Source organism: Strix uralensis, chromosome 2, assembly GCF_047716275.1.
Source record: "Strix uralensis isolate ZFMK-TIS-50842 chromosome 2, bStrUra1, whole genome shotgun sequence".
Taxonomy (NCBI): Eukaryota; Metazoa; Chordata; class Aves; order Strigiformes; family Strigidae; genus Strix; species Strix uralensis.
Window position 1 is genome coordinate 131,541,788 of NC_133973.1, and position 19,938 is coordinate 131,561,725.

A 19,938-nucleotide genomic window follows, 5' to 3' on the forward strand; every position below is an offset into this window, starting at 1 on the left:
TTCTCAGCAAGAATTAAGGTTCTTGACTTCATGGGTCATCTAGTGGAAATGAAACCATCTTTCCAAGTCTTAACATTTCCCTAGTTCCCCTAAAAGAAATATGTAGTATGGTTTAATTTCTAATAAAATATTTCATATAATGTCTAGTCACTGAGCTGCCAGCCTTTATCATAGCCATGATAATCTAAGGATATAAGTGAGACCAAAGAGCACTGTGTACCCAGAAGCTCATGTGTTGTTTTTCAACCACTGGAGATGGACCTATAAAAGAAACCATCTTCTTCCACACAATTCACTCACTTTTCCCACTGTAACTGGGAGATCTCTACTTTGCAAGAAGATCAACCCTTCAAGAGTTCCTGACTTTCACTTAGTGCTCAGCTAGAAATACATTTCTAAATAGGGACTTAAACAAGGACTGGGTTTAAAAAGATTCATTCCTAGCAATTTCTACTGTGATAGTTATGGCTAGTTTTTCAAAAGCACTTAGCATAGAGTTGCTGATAAAATATATATTAATTTCTGAAGGAGAGAAATACACATAGTGCCAGGTTAATGGAAAACAGATCCTGTCAAGCTAACTAACATGTTATCTCTTTTCAGATGTGATTACAAATTTGGCTGACAGTGGTAATAGTATTGATATAATATACTTCTGTAGATTTGACACGGTGCTGCATGACATTTTATTAAAAACAGAATCAAGATGGCACACATTAAATGGATTAAAAAGTGTCTAACTGACAGGATTCAGAATGTAATTACAAATTGGATAGTTGATCAGCTGTGTGCAGTGGGATCCTCAGGGGCTAGTCCTGGCCTTGTGCTTTTCAACTGTTGATCAATCTGGGAGAAAACTCACTTATTACTGACAGACTTAGCAGTGACAGAAAAAAGTTAGTGTGGTAAATGGTGCAGAAAACAGGTCACTGATACAGATCAATGTATTTTTTAACACAGACAGCAATAAAGTCCTAACTCTGGGAATAGAGAAAGCAACTCTTCCTTATGGGCACTTTCTGGAGAGGTCTGCTGTTAAGCAGATGTCAATCCCACTAGATATGGGGTGGAATGTGAACTCCCAGTAGAGCAACATGGCTAAAGGAGCCAGTGTAACCTGGGACATACAAACGGTGTCTTTAGTGGCAGCCAAGACGTTTATTACTTCTGCACAGCGCTGCAACTGCTCTGAGGCTGCGTGCAGCTGTGGCATGCACAGATCAAGAGGCCTGCTGTGAAATTGGAGAGAGCACAAAGACAAGTCATGAGAGGGATGAGAGCTCTGGCAATCATCATTTGCAGTAAAAGATGCCAGAAGCTCAGTTTATTTACTCAGTCAAAGAGATGATTAGGTGGTGTCTTCGTCGTAGCCTAGAGCTGCTCATGGGGGGAACAACCCTTTGCAGTGGACTCCTTAGTCCAACAGATTAAGATCTAGCAAAAAAATGAAAGTGACCCAAAAGCTGGAAGCTGAAACTAGACTAATTCAGACTAGAAATATGGCACATACCTCCAACAGACTAATTAATCCCTTGAATAATACATTTGTAAAGGTTGTGAGAGGTCTCCCTCATCAGAAATTATTCAACAGAAACAGAATGTTTTTCTAAAAGGTACAGCAGGTGTCAAGAGATGTACTCTTCCTCCAACAATTCATGGTAGTTTTACAGTTTGTGCTGACAGACTAGATTAATTATGATTGTTCTAACTTGAAAATTTGGCCACTTATTTTTGTTTGCAAATGAAAAACTGTAGTTTTGAAAACAAATCTGGAGCAGACTGAAAATCCTGTCCAAAATATCTGCAAATATGTGTGAAGTATCTACGATATTTTTCTTCATCTGTCCTCCAACTTGTATGAATATGCTTTTCTGAGTTTTAGTTCTCCAGTCAATCCTCCTTTTCTAAGGTTTTAATGATCATCTGTGCTATCAAAGGCAGGCAAGCCTTTCCAATTACGTCTCTGCAGAGATTCCCATTTGAAATTTTAGAGGTTTACCTCTTCGGTGAAAGTGAGACTAAAAAAAAAAATGCTTGTTCCCAGGTTTCTTTGATTTGTTTTTATGAGATTCAGATTTTGTTTTACTTGTCTCCAGAAGAAGTCTGGAAGCTACTCAGTTATCAGGAGAATTTATACTACTTCAAACACACATACAAAGGGAAAAATCAGCCACCTTCTCATCCTCTGAGAAAACAGTGATGGCTATGCTTTTAATAATAGTTTTTTCATTCTGTAACTTCTGTATTAGTCATTAATCTGTAGCTATCACTCATTATTTTGGCATGGGGACACAGGTAGAATGCAGACTTCCTGAATGCATTCCAGAGTTCATTTCTTTGGTTTGTGTCCACAACTGAAAGAATATCAATTCCTCTTTTGGAATCTTCTTTTGCATCTTTACTTCCAAAAGACACTTTCCTTGTCTCCCACTGTCTATAAGGATATCATGGAAGGAAAGGGGTGGGGGCTCCCGCCTCCAAAAACAGGTACAAGCACTTCATACATTCATGCCAAAACATGGGAGCCTGGATATGAACAAAACATGTCAGCATGTCCAAAATATATATACAATCAGTAATAGTAGCATTAAGAGATGACACACCTGTGAAGGCTAGCCCTGGAAAATGCAACACTCCAGTCAAACACAGACACAGAATATCTTTATCCAATTTAGTGTGAACAAATGGGACAGGAGAAAGAGATGAAGTTAGAAGTGAATGTAGGTAGAATCTATCTAACCAATTGTGGCAAGCTATTATCAACTCCATCCATCACTGATTAATGGTCTTCTGCACTTCTCCCCATCTGGGTGATGGGATTCAGAGTTTCCCAAGGAAAAAAAAAAAAAAAACAAAAAAAACCCAACTTACTTCTGCCTGGGTCCACTGCACATTCCTCAATATTTTGTAGGCAGCATTGCTGTCAGCATTGTTGATCTAATTTCTCTGCAAACTCATAAAAATCACACAAACACTGGCATCTTAAGTGCATAGGGCAAGCCTATCAGCAGTGATTTAACAGTAGAGCATTTAACTTTTCATCATTTTTATGTAAACATAAAATTGTCACATATAGAGATGATATTATGTTCTAGTTACTTGCACATATTAAAAACCCAACAAACTTAAATACTTTTACAATCCTAGATCTTTTCAGTTCTCCTCTAACAAAAAGACCAATTATATATCTCTAATAAGAATAGCTCATCAGATAAGCTCTAATGAGCCCACATTAAAATGGGAGACACAAAATGGAATTGAGATATTTTTCTTGGTGCTAGTATCTATCCAGAAATTTCTGAATGAAGAAAATAGTGCCTAGCTTCTGTATCTTCCAACCACTATTTTTGTGACTAACTCTTCTAACTTTAGATAAGTACCCCTTATCCCCATAGCATCATATTCATATTTGCTTAGTGTTCATAAAGACTTCTTAGCAGTGGATTTAATTTCTTGTACTGTGCTTGTCATTTTAGCATCTCTGTACATATTCACACATTTATAAAGGCCTTTAAGGGCATATTATGCTGGTCTATGGGTTAAATATAGTCCCAGTCTTATTATATCTAGAAAATCAGAGCTGCTACTGTGTTATTAATCTATCCTAATTATCGCTTTCATTCATAACTTGTTATGGTCATGTATTGTAAATCAGCACTTGCAGCTGGGAGGAGTGGTAAAGTATGTACTTAGGTATTTTAAATGCTTGCAAATCTGGCCAAGTTTGTTTTCAGAAGTGGAAAAATCAATCTTCAGGATTCAAATAAGGTACTTATTCAGACAGAACTACTATTTGAACTGTATGACACTGGATTCAGATCTCCTGTTTACCAGAACTCTTATTAACATCACTGGTGTTACTGCAAAAACTGGGCCATAACTAAGAACTTTAACTTGCAGTGAAGCATAAGAGTGGGCAGTAGCAATATATTTTAGTAACAGGTACAGCAAGCTACCAAAAGAAAGAAATGCTGTGGTATTACTACTGTTGTAATTTTGAGAGTCCAAAAGATCACTAACCCCTTTTTGCAATGAGTTATCTCTTCCCTAAAATTCCATCTTTATTTAACGAAAGGATGACAGCAACACGAACAGCTCAGCTGTTTTTAGCTCTCAAGGCTATATCCTGCAGTTGTTAAACAAATCCCTTATAAAGTTCAAGGTCTTGCTTATTTTATAGCCTAGGCAAACATTTTATAAACAGATGACGAGATATATTACAGAAATGCAGCTAGATATTCACAAGCTACATAATATTATCCTATTCCTTGTCCCCAAACCTCTCAGGGTGGAAATTCCACACCAGATTGTTTGCTTTCTAGCACTAACCTACATTTTGCCTTGGTGTCCTACAGTAGTAGAGGAACCATACTTTGATCTGCCACTTGTATTGTAGTTATGACTATGCAGTTATGAGTAAAGTAAGTCACCGTCACACATAATCAGAACTACAAAAAGGAGTAAACTCAAATGAAAATTACTTCTGAGTTTATTCTTAATTACATTAAAAAGTGAGTAACTGATCTTCCCTGCTTACTCCTTTTAAAATATCATAGCCATTCATGTGACTTCTGAACTGTTCCTCACTTAATAGAGAGGTGCTAGAGGATGGTGCATGATAGAACATTTAAAGAAGGAAAATATGCATAGGAAACAAAGGACTATGTCTGGAAGTCTGTGAAAGCTGGGAGTCCAAATCCTTTTAACTTCATCCCCCATTTGCAAAGAATACCATTAGATTACAGCAGAACACGTTTTGGCAATACAGGTCCAAGTCTGAAAGATTCATAAGCTCTTTTCCTTTGGAAGACCAGAACAGTTCTTGGTACAGGTGGTGAAATCTGTGATATACACAACTTAATTATGCAGCTATATCATAATTATATACTGGGAGAGGGTAAGAGTTACAGCTGTGTGTAAAAATGTAGACAGAAGTCAGCAGCTCAGTTGGCATTTGTGACATTTTGGAAATGAAATATTTTGCTATTTGTTACTACTATTCTTCTACCTTTATTGCTTAATCTGCAATTTATATTGCAATTGGTAACTGCTAGGTTGCAATAATGATTCATAATTTTGAAATGCAGGTGGGACAAGTGGATGAACAGAGAAAGCTAAAGTGATGAAAGGATGCTAGCTCCCAGCACCCTCCATGGGCCCTGGCCATACTCCACTGCAACTCCAACAGGTCCTCTGTATCATCCAGGGAGACCTTAGAGCGGCCTTCCAGTACTTAAAGGGAGACTACAGGAAAGATGGGGAGGGACTCTTTATCAGGGAGTGTAGTGATGAGGGGTAACAGTTTTACACTGAAAGATGGTAGATTTAGATTAGATATAAGGAAGAAATTCTTCCCTGTGAGGGTGGTGAGACACTGGCACAGGTTGCCCAGAGAAGTTGTGGCTGCCCCCTCCCTGGAAGGGTTCAAGGCCAGGTTGGACGGGGCTTTGAGCAACCTGGTCTAGTGGAAGGTGTCCCTGCCCATGGCAGGGGGGTTGGAACTAGACGGCCTTTGAAGGTCTCTTCCAACCCAAACTGTTCTATGATTCTATGACCTGAGATCCTCAAAAAGTGACAATGCATAGGTCAAAATTTCAGCCATAAATCTCTTCATGGCTACTGTTTGACACAGGCTAGCATAATATTTTAGCTGAAGCACAGGAGACACAAGGGATCACATGTAAAAAACTATCACCACCATGGTGACCCAAAGTTTGCAGTCAGAACAAAAAAAGGCTCTTAACCCAGTGTTCAGGTAGGAGCTCAGTTCTGTGAGGTGCCATTAACATGAAGACAGCCTTAAACTCCTGCTGAAGTAACTCTGAACCTCCTGGAAAGCCTCTGGCACTTCAAAGGGTATGGATCTGAATTCGTAACAAAAAAACCCTGATCTTTACATGAAGCTCTGATGACCCCAAAGCCAGTGCTGACTTCTGCTGAAAATGAGGTGTTTCAAGGTGAGAGAGCCCAGCACTCACATCACGTCCCATTTTAACATACAAATGAAAGACATCAGCTGCTACCGAAATTCCCTGAAGCACCAGCTGTGCTTCCAGTAAGACCCTCAAACCATCAGCCAGAAATAGCATCCCAGATCCACAGTAAAATCTGTCAGAACTACACATAGAGTTCATCAAGGCAAGGGGAAGGCAAAACTCCTACAAACTTTTAAGAAAAGTAAGACCACAGTCCATAAAAGTTTTTCAAGCTTAACTCAGGCTATGGAACCTAAATATTTGCAATGTTTCCCATAGTTTTACAAGAAATATTGCTAATACTGAGGGAATTTAAAATACTGCCTAAGCCAAGAACAGAAAGTTTTTAATGGCAACCTCTAAAAATCTCTTGCATATAAATACAGAAAGTTTTTTCAATACACAGTGGACACAATTAAAACTACAAACATTTGACACTGGGCAGCCCCCTGCCATAGTTAGCCTGTGCTCCTGAGACTTACTCATGCTGAAAATATAACAATATATTTAACTACTGCATATAGTAGGAGTTCACTTTTTCAGGCACACTGCACACCTTCACAAGACACTGCTTTTAGATTGGAGGCACGGCTTTTGGATTTTAATTCCCTGACTTCTGTGCTCATTTATGATATCTTCCACTGAGGTACAAAATTGTACATACATGAGAGAGCAAGGAAGAGATCAGTCAAAAATGTAGAATTTTAATAATGCTCTGTCTAGTAAACAGGCAATAGTAAGCAATAGTTATATTTTCTTTGTATTTTTTTAATTCCAGCTGAATTTCATTTTTAAAATGTAGGTCCAGAGAAACTCTGACAGAGAAAGATATTTTCTCATAACTTCTCAGACATCTTTCTGACTTTTTTAACCACTGACTTTGTTTCTGCTCAGGCACGAAGAAATAATTATTCACATAGGCAGGTATGTGTTCATGGTCAGTACTATTCTTTAGTCAGCTGTAAAAACAGGCTTTGATTAAGAATGCATGCGGTAGACCTCTTTTTTTATAAGTCTGCATATGCCAACGAAGTTCATATGGGCAGTTTCAGATAGACTGGCAATCAAGAAGTGAGAGTCCTACCTTGAACTTGAAAAATCTGCTTTCTCTAAAGCCATAAACTGCAGCTGCCATCAGAAACAGACCCAATTGCATTTCTTTTTCATGTTCCAGGGCAAGCAAATCTATTTCCTGTTACAGCCTGTACTTATAGTTTAATTCTATCTTATGACTTAAAGACTAAAATATTTGAGAACCACTAAGATTTTTCCACCCATTTAAAAGGGGGAAAATACAAAACACAAAACAGATGTTTTATAATGCATTTCATTTATTTTGGCCACCCATAAAGCTGTGGCTTATGTTAGTGCCAACCAAGTTAAAAGCACAGAGTTCTGCAAAAATACTATGTAATATATTTTAGAATGATCAGGCATGGGGAGCACCAGTCAATAATCTCCTATTTATTAAGTAATTTTCAAAGTCAGAAAAAGAACAGGAATTACTGAAGATGCAAGTGGCGCTGCCATACTTGGGCCGTTCCTGGGGGAATTTACAAAGTCTGTGCAGCTTTTTAATGTTATTGTAGCCCAATGGATAGCTTGGAAAGTAGATGATCAAAGTATACATTGAAAGTGGGTGAGTTTGATGAAATTAGAACAACTGAAGATAACATCCTCAAACAATATCACGTAAATAACAGATACTGTATATCAAACAATTATTCCAGAGACACTTAACAGTTGAAGAAGTTCCAACAAATTAAAACTCTTATCCAAACAATCGTCAGACTTGGGCTAGTACAAACCTTTCACTTTTTTTCTGTGTTTATGAATGGAAACAAAGACATTTCAAAAGTTAAACCCATGAGACTCCTAACAGTTGCTGTGGTACTTACTGATAAGGTATCTCATGGAAATTACAGTAAAAATAGTCATATTGAAATCTCCCCTGTACCTATTCTTATTTAGACTGAGAAATCACAACAGACCCACTTTAACAGAACATCTTCAGCACAGTACTGCAGGCTGGGGGACAAAATAGGCAATAAAGAATGGTTGGTCTCAAAACATTTCTTTATTGACAATTTACTGCATAGAACACAGGGCATATAATGTGGATATAATTTACTAACCTGCCAAAAACATTATAGGGAATGCATAAGGAAAGGACAATGGATGTATTTTAGGAAGACAGAACAGCATTAAAAGTTTTAACTTGTATTTTTTGGCTTGTTATCCACATATTCAAGAAAATATATTTTTCACCTTCTTCCTCAGAAGTGGCACAGAAAGTGAATTGAAAAAGTTAATTAGAAAGTAATAAAATGTAAAAGCTTAGGAATTCAGTACAGCAATCAGCAGTACAGACTTTGACCACATACATAGGAGCAGACTCTTAGAATGCGAGCTTTTAATGCAAAATACTTTTTTAATCAAATGGCCAAAAATATTTTGACCTAATAAATAAATATGAAGTTCATTATTATCATCAAACCAAGTTCAAATACAGAAAACTCAATTTAATTCAGAGGCATGCTTAAAGCAGTTAGAAAGCAAAATATCCTTTACAATTATTTCTCCAGGTAAAACTATTCTATGATTATCCAGCATTTGACAGTGCTTTCCTTCCCAGACAGACACGCTCATGTGAACTTGAAAAAGCCAGAATGCCAGAAGTACCTCCCCAATATGTTGACTAAGGACTGTAATTCATTTAAATTATGCAACTGGATTCCCACAGCTGGCCCACAGCTTGGCTTAGAGCTCAGTTCAATGCCAATGATCCTGTCTGCTAATATTGTCCTACTTGCAGAGAAGGTAATATATCCAGCAACTTACAATGAAGTTCTGACTCTAATTAACAGAGCAAGCAAATGTTGACATGAGTGACAAACACTGGTTAATAGTTACTGTGAGATCAGTGCTGCCAGCTGGCATTTTTCTGTAGCATTTTGCAGTAATAATCCCTTGTTTATTTCTTAGGACATTGCTTATAATTTGTTTGTATGTATTTTGTTTCAAGTTAGAAACAAATCAGCACAAAAAAACAACCCAGGTAACAGCAGCAAGACCCCCGGTTTTCAGACAAGTAATCAAGGCAAGAAAGCATGCAAGCAGCATCACTTGGAGGATGCATGGGGGACTAGAGTATAGGAATTCTTATCCTATATAAAGCTATGCAGCCTTGCACAAACAGCCTTTGGCATCTTGTTTCTGGCCTACCTGGACAGTAGCAAAACATGTTTATCAGACCATACAAGCCCAGAACCTGAACTGCAAGCAGTTAAAAACTGAAGGTCGCTAAGCTGCAAAATTAAAACATGCTTCTATGCTTTAGCTACACAGACAACGATAAAACAAAGCCTCCACAACCACCTGTAATAATATGCCTGTTCAGCTAGCAATTCCAAAGTACTCAGCAACACAAGGTAGACATTTTCTGCAGCTGGTTTTACATGTACATTCCTGCCAAATTGTTGTCTTGTCTCCTCTTACCTTCACATTAGTCCGGAGTGCACAGTAACATGCAAAAAACATTGCAGTAAACAAGGAGCATATGGACCAGTATTCAGCGTCTCTGCTCTGCACAAACGGTACACACACGATCCCGAGCATGTGCTACTAAGGAGCATCCGTTCCCTCTGTCAGTTTGAAAATGCATTGATCTCTGTTTTTCTGACTACAAAAAGACATGTCTTGAAGGCACTGAGTGAAAGCTACATATCTCTTCATCGACTATATATAGAAATATGCCCAGTAATTTCAATTAGCAGAGAATTCAGCATCTGAAACTTGGACCTCAGTTGCTTTTCCTTCCAGCATTTTAAATTCAGGGGGAAAAAGGAGGGGGAACTCACCCAGAGGGGAAAGGTGAGGAATTAAAATGTAAGCAGCGAGTTACTTATATTTCCCCCTGGCTTTGATGTTTTTCTTTTCAATATTTTACAAACGTTATACACGGAAAAATGAAGGAAGGTTTCTCTCCCAATTCTCAAATTTACTGTAGATTCTGCACTGTTTCTGTCTGCTCTTGTTAAAGATGCAGCATCCCTTTTAACAAAGACAACGTCATCAATCATGACAGATTCAACATGTTCTACTTACAAATACAGTCTCTGATTAAGGACAATGGCTGGCTGGCTTATTAACGTTTCCTCAAATGCAAGTTCAGTCCCCTGTGCTAATCTATTTTTAAATAAAAAGTCCCACCTACTCCTTCACTCTCATTTAATAAAAATGCAGCGGACCAGCTCTAAAGATCCTGAATTGTATTGTGCTCCTAGCTCAGACACTGGACAGCATATTCAAACTGTTTTCTTGCTTGCTGGGATTAGAAACACAGAGAAAAATTAAAATGAAAGAAGAAAAATCCTGGAGAAGGCTGTGCTCTCACATTTGTAACTACATATTCTGAATTCAAAATGCTCAAATATCTTCCAGAAGGAAGGAACTCAGAACCTAGCCAGAAGGCAAAGCTTTAATTCACAAGCACAAAAATAAGATCAAACCACTTCTTGCACTCCTGTCAACCACTGGGATGCTACAAATTAACTGATTGTTTACTAGACTGCAGGGACACAAAGTCAAAGACTCAACTCTGTTTACAGCACCGGGAACCACCGATATTCCTACTGAATTATGAACCAGTCTTCAGGAATAAAACCAGAAAAGAGCCTCTTTTTTTTTTTTTTCACTGCAGCAGATATTGTGGGAGGCAAAGAGTGGAAAAGGCTTTACTACCTCCTTCTCTATCAGCACAGAGCAATTTGTGTAGGATAAGCATAACTTAATAGAAATATCTGCAGTGACTTTTAGGATTCCTTTAAATAATGCTTTACATAAACCCCCTTCGAAATCTGCAGAAATACTGAAGTCCTACCAAAGTCAGTGGGTATCTTTCTGTGGGCAATGAGGTGAAGAAGCTTAAACAGAAGGACGTGCATTTAAAGAAGAAAAAAGGGGGGAGGGGAAAAGACGGCAGGGTTTTTTCCAACATCTTCCTAAAGACAAGCTCTCAGAAACTGTCGTCAACTCCAAGTGAACAGCTATTTTTAGCCTGTCATTGTTTGTGCCTTTTTTTAGGAATGAAAAAGGCAGTCGTGTTTAAAGCTAGATATTGCTCTACAATGTATCCTAAGACAGCTACTTAATTTGATGCCCAGCTCCATCTGTCATACAAATTAAGCAATTAGAAATCACAACCTTCTTTGGCACAAGCAATGACTTCCAGAACAGGAGAGATGAACCATGTTCTTAAATTTAATTCTGTAGTTTTTATTAGTAATGAAACCGGGGTCTAGACACCATAGTTCATAAAACTGGAATATCCCAAAGTTACGATAGTTCAGACTTTGGCTGCAGCAATATCCATCAGTACGCTAAAACATAGTAACATGTTGCTCAGCAAAAGCATGGGAGAATTAATTGATGTATTTTTCTGACACTCTTCAAGTGAATAGAAAGGGAAAGGAATCATGGTTTATTTTGCAGTACAGTACATTAACAATTAAATTAAGCATCTTAGTCATTGAAAAAATATCACAGATCTTGGGGAATTCTGATCCACTGGAGAAATGCAATTCAAAAAGCAAAGATGAATAGATGCACAGTCTGAAACAGCAAGGCAAGGCTCAGGCAAGCATGTAGCTGCATATGAAAATCAAATTCAAACCTCCTTTCTGTCAAAGGAATTACACAAGGTTTCAGTCAGCAAAGTCTTTGAAACAACTTTCTTCTTCACAGTCCTAAAAAGTTAATGGTTTTGGGTTTAGGCAAACAACCCAACATGGGGAAATAGGAATCTCACAACGGGAAAGCAGGGCTGCAACACTATACTATTCCCAAGCTATCAGCTGTATAAAAAACTTCAGACTCATTTAGGAAAACAAGAAGTAATGCAGTCCCAAAGTCTTCACTCAGAAAAACCTCCCATGACTCCTGAGTGTCTAGGAGGAAAAGTTATCCAGGAAATTACAGACCCTGACCCTCATAACACTGTAAGAGTGAAAAGGGAAGATTCCCATCCATGTGGCAGAAGCCTCCTATAATAACAGAGGGGCGTTTGAGAATTTGCTGGAAAATTGAAACCTCTGTACCAGCCAACAAGGTATTGCTTTGATAGCAGACCAGCCTAACACATTTAGCAGGGGCTACTTCAGGTAATCTACACAAGCAGATCCCTGCAGGGCTTGTTCACCCCTGCCAAAACATTTCTTACTGCAGCAGTCTAATTGTTAAAGGTGGCATTCTCATCAAGGACATACAGTATTTTATTATGACTAACAGCTACTCAAAAGCATCACATATTGGTGATATTTACTGCCGTTGACATAGAGTTGATAACAATGAGTGAGGAAAAAGCCTTGCCCAAGTCTGCCAGACATGCCAAAAATAGCAGAACATTTCAAGTGTTCAGGGACTCTTTAAACAGGAGACCACAGGGAAGAATCCCACAGATGAAAGAAGTTACTCCATTTAGGAAAAAAAAAAAAAGGTTAAGTATAAAAACAGTAGAGAGACAGTAGTCCAAAAGAGATGCATTACAGACCCTCTTTAAAAAGACACACAACTTGTGACCTGAATATTCTTAGATGAGAGAAACCACTGAAGCCACTATCTTGAGATGTGAAATTTCATCTTTACTTTATCCTCCTGTGTTTCAGAAGAGCAAAAGGGAGCATGTGGAAGGAAACCCTGGTTGTCTGCAGAGGTTCAAAGAGAGAAAAGGCAATGTGCTGCCCTGGAAGACCTTGATCTCAGGAGGCCCTGAGGGCAGTCTGCTTCAGAGGAGTCAGGGGAGGACAGCCCTTTGCAGCATCTGTCACTGCCCAGAAGAAGAACAACGGGAGCTAGTAGTAGTAGTAATAGTAATAGTAGTAGTAGGAATGCCCTACTGCCCTTGTATGCCGAAGCTGTGGTCAAGGACCCTCACTCTGCGATGGCACTACACAAGCACAAAGCAGACAGTACTAGGTAAACCTTGTAGGGAGCAATGAAACCATACTGGAGAGTAATATTTTCATCCTCAGAAGCCTAACCATTTTCAAGTTTTGTTTTGTTTTGTTTTTTTCCAGGCATCATGGAAAGGGTGGTACTTTAAAGGGAGAGTAACAATAAAAGCAATAGACTAAAAATGCAGTAAAGAAAGCAACATTCTCCAGTGCTTGTTCTACAACAATGCAGTGTGCCCCACTTCACTTAAGCACCACATTTGTGGGTAAATATAAATTGCTTCTAAAAGGCTTGCTGCAATAAGACAGATTTTGTGATCACCCTGATGATCTCAAGGAAAGCAGAGGTTATATAGAAAAAAACAGAAAATAAAGGGGGAAAGGACTGAAGAAGGGGGTGCATGGACAGAGTCTGGACTCAGACTTCCTCTGAGTGGACAGAGGGAGAAATGACACACCTGTCCTCCAAAAGAGGGGAGAGCGGATGTCTGCAGGGAGCTGGACATAATGGTGGAGGTTTGCAAAGCCATCTGTAGGATCTGGCTATGCAACTCTTATCAGTATCAACACTGATAATCCGCGCCACTGACTTTCAGCAGCCAGGGGTGCAATTCTCCCTCTTTCTGTAGTGAAGCTGGAGGTACTGTCTTGTGCAGTCATGGCACCATGGCTACAGTCATGCTCCATCACACCCTGTCTTTGCACACTGCAGTGATACAATTATACAGCACCCTAGTCCCACATTGCTTAAACGCCTCTGATTTCAGCACATGAGCTTTAAACTGGAATGATTTTACTTCTTTCCCCATTTCTGAGACTTTAAATTGTCATTAAAATATTATTTTCCATAGCTACAGGAAGTTCATTACACTGAAAATATCCATGCTGGGGGTGGGATATTACAGGAAGCACTGATATGGACTGCAGGTCTTGGGTGCTGTGGGGTCTACAGTTTCTAGATGGAAAACATTGGCTACTGAAGAGTGGATTGAGTCTATGGGGTATCTGGAAACAACTGCAGAAAGAATGTGGAACAAAAGCCACAAATGGCCAGAATGCTTGCTTAAGCTTTCCACTGTAGCAAAGCCTAGTAAAACATGACACACATAGGAACTAAGTCAGCAGCTTGAGCTCAGCAAATCTTAAAACTTCCAGAAAGAGAAAGAAAAAGGCTGAATAGATTATTTACAAACTCTCATCTCCAGTATTGTAAACATCTCTCTGACACCCTGGCATTGTGATGCAAAAGTTGCTGTGTGAAATATTCTTCCTCACTTCCAGGCCAGTAAACAGCAAAGACCTTCCCCTGGGCTGATTTAATTTAAGCCACAGGTTTTCCTGAAAACTTTCAGTTTTCTTTTTCCTGCACAATCTTGTTAATCCAATTGTCTGATTTTTGAGCATTTAATACTTTTCCTCCTAATGTCCCAGCTCTCTGCTTTCTGTCCTCTGTGGTTGCATTGAGGAAGGTTTTGATCAGATATATGAGACAAACACATAATTTAATTAGAAATCATTCCTTCTCAATATTAAATTTATACATATTTTATGAACCAAGACACTGTAGCTAGTATTTCAAAACAGCCATAAAACCATTGATAATAAGCAAATTTAAAGAAACTATATGGCCAAATAATAAATAAAAGTAAGTGAACAATGGCCCAATCCTGTGAGTCTTCTCTATGACTGAGTCTTCTCTATGACTCAGGAAAGGCTTCCTCATTGCTCCCGATGACCCTAAAACTGAATACTGCAAAACAAGGAACAGGGCCCAGAAAGAAAGAACTGGATTAAGCTTCACAAAGCATCTCAAGTTACTCAAAGCCCCATTTTTCCTCTGCTGTACCTGTAACCTGTGGACCAAGTTTATTTTGTACCTCATCTTATCCAGCTGATTGAGAAGACATGACTGTTAGAGCCTTCATTGACAGATGCAGTCTGTGAAGACTTTTTCAACTCTGAAGATACCCAGTTGAATTTCCTGAACTTCACTCAAATTGATGACTAACATGTTTCCACAATGTGCATTGCATTTTGTGACTATGAGAGGGCAGCTGCCCTTCTTCTTGACCTGCATTCTCATGATAACACCTTCAAAAAGGTATTTCCATCCACAGGCATATTAAAGGCCGTGGCAACCTGGAATCCTAGCAGATTATCTAGTCTGTCTTGCTGAGGGAAGATTAACCATACATAGACTATTCCTGGCAAACATTTGTCTAACCTGTCTCTCAAAATCTATCATGAACGGAATACAATCTTTGCTTTAGATGGTCCTTTATTCTGATTATGGGAATGTTTCTGTGAAGGTCGAGAAGACTATCAACAGGAAGGTACCACCTTTTATCCAGATGAGATGAATTCAGTAAAACTGCTCTTTTTGCAGTTTTTTTAATTTTCAACTTCTGGGAGGTCATAATGATGGATAAATTCGCAGGAAAGACAAGAAGCCCTAAACTCTATAGTTCTGAAGAACTGGACGAGCAAATATATGCTGAAGTTTGCCATCTGTGCATGGGGCTTTTTATACTTTCACCTTTGTAGGGTAAGATTGTCACCTTGATAGCAGTGTGCGTACACAGACATATTGCCATTCATTCTGTACTGTTTATATGTACACACACATTCACACATATACAGGAACATGCTTGTATGCAAAGTGCATGTTTGTGAGACAGAATACCAAGAGCAAAATAAGAAAGAGATCATCTTCACTGTTGTTCTCTATAGAAGCTAATACACAGGATGGTTGGGCCTTTCTGATATACACTGAGTGTTATTCAGCCCAGACAGATGTAGAGCTCAACTCAAGGTAATGAAACGATTAGAAGCCTATGCTTGTTTTCCTCAAAAAATTATTTACCATGATTGTTTGAAAAACCTGGGGAAAATGAAACTTGGGGAAAATGTCTATCTTTTCATGATTTGCCATCACTCCCCAATTATGAATTAACATTTTACTTTTGTAATTTATGAACTATAATATATGAACGAAGCTAATTCATTTAAGCATAAAATCCACATTTCCATGGTAACAGCATGAATGAAGAAGGAATGAACTTCCAAAGTTCAACTGCATTTATTACAGTACTTAAAAATAAACCTCCAGCAATTTTCATCCAGGAACTTACTGTAGTCTTTTTGTATGAAAAATAATTTAAAAAATTAAAGCTCTTACTGTAAATTTGTATAAGAACAACTCAATTTTGTATTGTACTCGATAAAGACCTCTACGTGTCAAAACACCTAGGATTTTATTTTCTGTGCTGTGATTTTAGTTGAGGAAACTATTTAAAGGGAACCTACTGTTGGATTGAGAAGTATGATATAAAATTATGTAACAGTGCAAGTTACCTATGCTTTCATGAAAACACAGTTTTAGGCTTTTTTTTGATGTAGTCAGTATTTTCATTAAACAAACAAAGTGTTAGGTTTTATAACAGAGAGTATTATGATGGATATTCATTAGCCATGCTCTAACTATTTCTCTTCATTCAACTGATTAGAGTTATTAACTTAATATGTTAATAAACCTCAGCTAGAAATATGATCCGTGAGATAAATAACTTGGTTTGAAAATGTGTTTAAATTTATCCAGTTCTTGAAAAGTTATTTCAAACATGCATAGCTTGAAAACAAAGGATAATTAACAAGTGAAACCATTTGCAAGGAAATTAGTATATTTTCTATGTTTTAATGATTTCAAATCAAGAGTCAAGATATTTCTAGAACCCTTACGTGTCAAAACCAAATTATTGGGCTCAGTAAAGAATGAATAGGTAATCTAATTATTTTAATAATGTAATAAATCTAATAATCTATTTTCTTTCTTTAAAAAAATAATATTCAAAATAAGTATATTACAAAAATGAAGAAGGAAAAAAATCTCTGAGTAGAGAGAATTCTCTTTGAAATACAGCCAAATAAACCAAAATAATGTACCTCTACAGTCGTAAATATATGATCCCCTTGTAATCAGAGCTTTTACAAATACAGTTTGCCATTTGTCTATGGAATATAAGAAAAGTGTGCTTAAATCAGGCATCCATATCACTTATGTAAAACTATACACCTAATGCTACAAAAATCCTTGTCAGCAACCTACTGTGAAAGTTGGTGATGCATGTTGTATCTGTATCTCCTCTGGGACCTGTGACTCCCAACATCTGAAGACACCTGGCCAACCTAGATACTTTTTCCTCTAGTAGTATCCAAATCATAAAAATAACCCCCAGACTAAGACTTTAAAAACTAACAGGAACAGTAAAGTCAGCAAAAAACTCCCATGACTGATTGAGATTTTTCCTGTAAAGTTTTACCAGTGATTTCATTCCTTACTTCAGCTCCTCTTTTAGCCATCAAGTCAAAATATTTTCAGCTATATTTCAGCTGTATTATTTTCAGCTGTACATACACAAGTCAAAGGGAATTGATGAGATGCATGCCATGATCCTGAGGGAACTGGCAGACGTAGTTAAGCCACTCTCCATCATATTTGAAAAGTCGTGGCAGTCAGGCAAAGTACCCAGTGACTGCAAAAAGGGAAATATCACACCCATTTTTAAAAAGAATAAAAAGGAGGACCCTGGCAACTACCAATCAGTCAGCTGCACCTCTGTGCCTGGTAAGATCATGGAATATGTCCTCCTGGAAGCTATGTAAAGGCATATGGATGGCAGGAAGGTGATTAGAGACAGCCAACATGGCTTCACAATGGGAAAATCATCCCTAAATATTCTGCTGCCCTTCTACAGTGAAGTGATGGAGTGACTGAATTCCTGGATAAGGGAAGAGCAACTGATGACATCTACCTTGAATTCTGTAAGGCCTTTGACACAGTCCCACGCAACATCTTTGACTCTAAATTGGCGAGATATGGATTTGATGGGTAGGCTATTTAATGGATAAGGAATTGGCTGGATGGCCTCATATAAAAAGTTGTGATCAATGGCTCAGTGTCCAAATGGAGATCAGTATCAAGTGGTGTCCCTCAGGGGCCCATACTGGGACTAGAATTATTCAGTATCTTTATTAACAACAGAGACAGTGGGATTGAGTGCACCCTCAGAAAATTTGCAGATGACACCAAGCTGAGTGGTACAGTTGATATGCTGGAGGGAAGGGATGCCATGCAAAGGGACCTTTACAGGCTTGAGGAGTGGGCCAAAGTGATTCTCAAGAAGTTCACTGACACCAAGTGCAAGATCCTGCACCTGGGTCAGGGCAATCACCAGTATTAATGCAGACTAAGGGATGAATGGATGTCCTGGGGCCACTGAAGAACATCAGAACAACCAATAGGCGGACCAGGCTGCCAAGATCAAGGTGGATCAAGTAGATCTGGACTGGCAACATAAGGGTGAACAATTTATGGCTCACTGGGCCCATGACTCCTCAGGCCATCAGGGAAGAGATGCAACATATAGATGGGCTTGTGACCGAGGGGTGGACTTAACCATGGATGCTATTGCACAGCTAATGCATGAATGTGAGACATGTGCTACGATCAAGCAAGCCAAAATTGAGCAATACAATGGGTTGCTAAAAAATACACTGAGAGCAATGGGGGCTGGAACTTTCAAACACTGGGGTGTGCATTTAGCAAAAGCCACCTGGTTAGGCAATACCAGAGGATCTGCCAAGCAAGCTGGCCCTGCCCAATAAAACCTCCTACGTACTGTGAATGGGGATAAAGCCCCCGTAGTGCACATTAGGAATATGTTGGGGAAGGGCGTCTGGGTTACTCCTGCATTGGGTAAAGGTAAACCCGTGCGTGGGATTACTTTTGCCCAAGGACCTGGGTGCACTTGGTGGCTAATGCAGAAGGATGGAGAGGTCCGATGTGTGCCTCAGGGAGATTTGATTTTAGGTGAGAATAGCCAATGAACTGGACTGTCAAATAACCCTCTTATTGCAATTGGTGCCTTGCAACATTCCTGTCCCACATCCAAAGCCTCCTGCTCCACCAACTGAGCCAAGTCCGCCTCATTCCTCAGCCTTATAGACTGTCATGACAGATGGAACCCAAAGTTATGGACTAAATGAACTCAGCAGACATTGTGCAAGGATGGCCCATAGACTAAGGCAATGATATCTGTGAGACCTGGGAAAAAAAAAAAAAAAAGGGGTGGTGCTTCCTTAAGATGTATTTGGAAACCTGAGCATAACGTCAATGGTATGGAATAAGGGGTGGAGACTGTCCTGGTTTCGACCAGGATGGAGTTAATTTTCACTGGAGTATTTCATACCGTGTGATGTCATGCCCAGGGATTTAGGTGGGCGGGCTCTCTCGGGTGGGCTCTCACTCGGGCTTGGGCTCACACCATTTGCTCGTTGGGTCTTTTTGTTGCTGGGGGGGAGGGGGGGGTGGTCGCTGCGCTTGGTAAGCCACTGCTGCATTTTACTCATTTCTTTTTGGACTCACTATTGTTACTGTTGTTCTCTTGTTATATTTAGTAAATTCTTTCTTTTTATTCAACCTAGGAATTCTCTTCTTTTTGTCCCTCCCCTATTTCACTGGGGAGGGGGGAGGTGAATGGCTGGCCACGTGGCATCTGGCTGCTGGCTGAGTTCAAACCTCAACAATGGATTGAGAGAAGTCCTGCAGAGAAGGATTTGGGAATACTGGTGGACTAAAAAATGGACATGAGCCAGAAATGTGCACTTGCAGAGCAGAGAGCCTATTGTAGCCTGGGCTGCATAAAAAGAAGTGTTGCTAGGAGGTCGAGGGAGGTGATTCTCCCCCTCTACCCTGCTCTCATGAGACCTCATCTGGAGTACTGTGCTCAGCTCTTGGGCCCTCAGCACAGGAAAGACATGGAAAGACATGTTGGAGTGGGTCCAGGGGAGGGCCACAAAAATGGTCAGAGGGATGGAGCACCTCTCTATGAAGAAAGGCTGAGAGATTTGGGGTTGTTCAGCCTGAAGAAGGCTCCAGGAAGACCTTATAGCAGTGTTCCAGTATTTAAAGGGGGCCTACAGGAGATATGGGGAGAGACTCTTTATCAGGG

At 39.2% G+C, this 19,938-nt stretch overlaps 1 protein-coding gene across 13 annotated transcripts in view; it reads right to left on the reverse strand.

Annotated features, from left to right (window-relative positions):
• Positions 1–19,938, reverse strand: part of DLG2 (discs large MAGUK scaffold protein 2) — a 1,055,297-nt gene that overhangs the window by 770,895 nt on the left and 264,464 nt on the right. The window contains exon 1 of one of the 13 annotated variants that reach the window (XM_074860356.1): positions 9,474–9,607. The exons of the other annotated variants lie outside the window; for them this stretch is intronic. Coding sequence (XP_074716457.1) covers positions 9,474–9,593 — 120 coding nt within the window. The 5' untranslated portion in view covers positions 9,594–9,607. Of the gene's footprint in view, positions 1–9,473; positions 9,608–19,938 lie in introns of those variants that run through there. 13 annotated transcript variants of the gene reach the window in all.